This window comes from Haplochromis burtoni, unplaced genomic scaffold, assembly GCF_018398535.1.
Source record: "Haplochromis burtoni strain Fernald_Lab_line unplaced genomic scaffold, NCSU_Asbu1 Contig_2847, whole genome shotgun sequence".
Taxonomy (NCBI): Eukaryota; Metazoa; Chordata; class Actinopteri; order Cichliformes; family Cichlidae; genus Haplochromis; species Haplochromis burtoni.
The window spans coordinates 1-1298 of NW_024585208.1; the positions used below are offsets into that span (position 1 = coordinate 1).

At 39.0% G+C, this 1298-nt stretch overlaps 1 protein-coding gene across 1 annotated transcript in view; it reads right to left on the reverse strand.

Moving 5' to 3' along the window:
• Positions 1 to 1270: 1270 nt before the first annotated feature.
• The window catches only part of LOC102311085 (CMRF35-like molecule 3), a 1855-nt gene continuing 1827 nt past the window's right edge, over positions 1271 to 1298 (reverse strand). Inside the window, exon 4 of the mRNA XM_042217751.1 lies at positions 1271 to 1275. Within this exon, the coding sequence (XP_042073685.1) occupies positions 1271 to 1275 (5 nt within the window). The remainder of the gene's footprint in view (positions 1276 to 1298) is intronic.

Genomic DNA, 1298 nt, shown 5'->3' on the forward strand with positions numbered 1-1298 from the left:
GGACACCACTCAGACAGCCAGCAATTTAAGGAGAACATGCGGCTAAACATGTCACTCCTGGTCTGATTGGGGAGGGGACCAGAGAAAACTACAGAGTCCAACATTGTTTTGGCAAAGTTACACACACGATTCAATATTGACTTTAGTGACCTCCGATTGGCGTAACTGGGTGCCATTACTGCCGACGTAAATTATGATTTTACTGTATTTATGTTTACCCTTAGCCAGCAGGTTTACATTTCCCTCAATGTTGCCTGCTCTGGCCCCTGGAAAACAATATGAAATATAGAGTGTGGAAAATAATTATTTGATCCTCTGCAATATCCAAATGAACAGAATCAACTTTTTGGGATCTGGATACAATTGTGTGTCATATTCTGAGGTAGGCTTAGGTAGCCTGGGGACCCTTACTAGATACATGCCCTTGTGGGGATAAAAGCAATGTAGAAGTTATGGTTTTTACAAGATTTTCTACTGTAGGAGGTACAGTTTTTCCAGGAGTTTTTATTGTAGAAGGTACTGCAGAAAGACTGTTGGAGAAAAAACCCCTCTTAGTTCTCTTAGAAACTTTATTTTAACACAAGAATCACGTTTTAGTAGAATGACTAGTGCAGAGGGTCCTACCCTAAAAATCTTAAACTATTCACACAACTGAAATTAGATTATTAATTAATGACTTAATTAATTTATTTAGTCATTTATGTAGCAAACCATCCAGTAAAGAAGATAAAAAAAACTGGCCTCTAGTTCTGTTTGGCATATATTCTGTGCTTTGTGTGAAACACTATGAGGGCAGAGTTGTCATAATTCTATCACACTACAAACAACTGAATCACCAGCCGCAGTGTATGCTTTAATAGCAGTGTAAAAAAAGCATGTAACTCATAGCTCTGTCCATTTTTCCTTTATTTAAATGTGTTCATCTCACCGACTGACAGCTGAATCTTGGTGTAGTTTCCAACTCTCCACTGTGAGTCTGACCCACACCAGTATGTCCCAGCATCATCCTCTTGTATCTTTGTGATCGTCACTGAGAAAGAGTTGGAATAAATATCATCTTGTAGTGCAAATCTGTTTTGACTCGTCACCATGTCTCTGCAGCTGTTGCGGTGGTCTCCCTTACAGAGGAACTTCCTGTTATCCTGATGTTGTTGAGGATAAGGGCACTGCAGAGTTAGTGGCTGTCCCACAGTACCTGTTATTTTAGTTGACCTGACACAGCACCACTCTGTCAGATGGAAAGAGAAAAACTATTTACGATTCAAAAATATTAAACTTTCAGAAAGACTTTTTTTTTT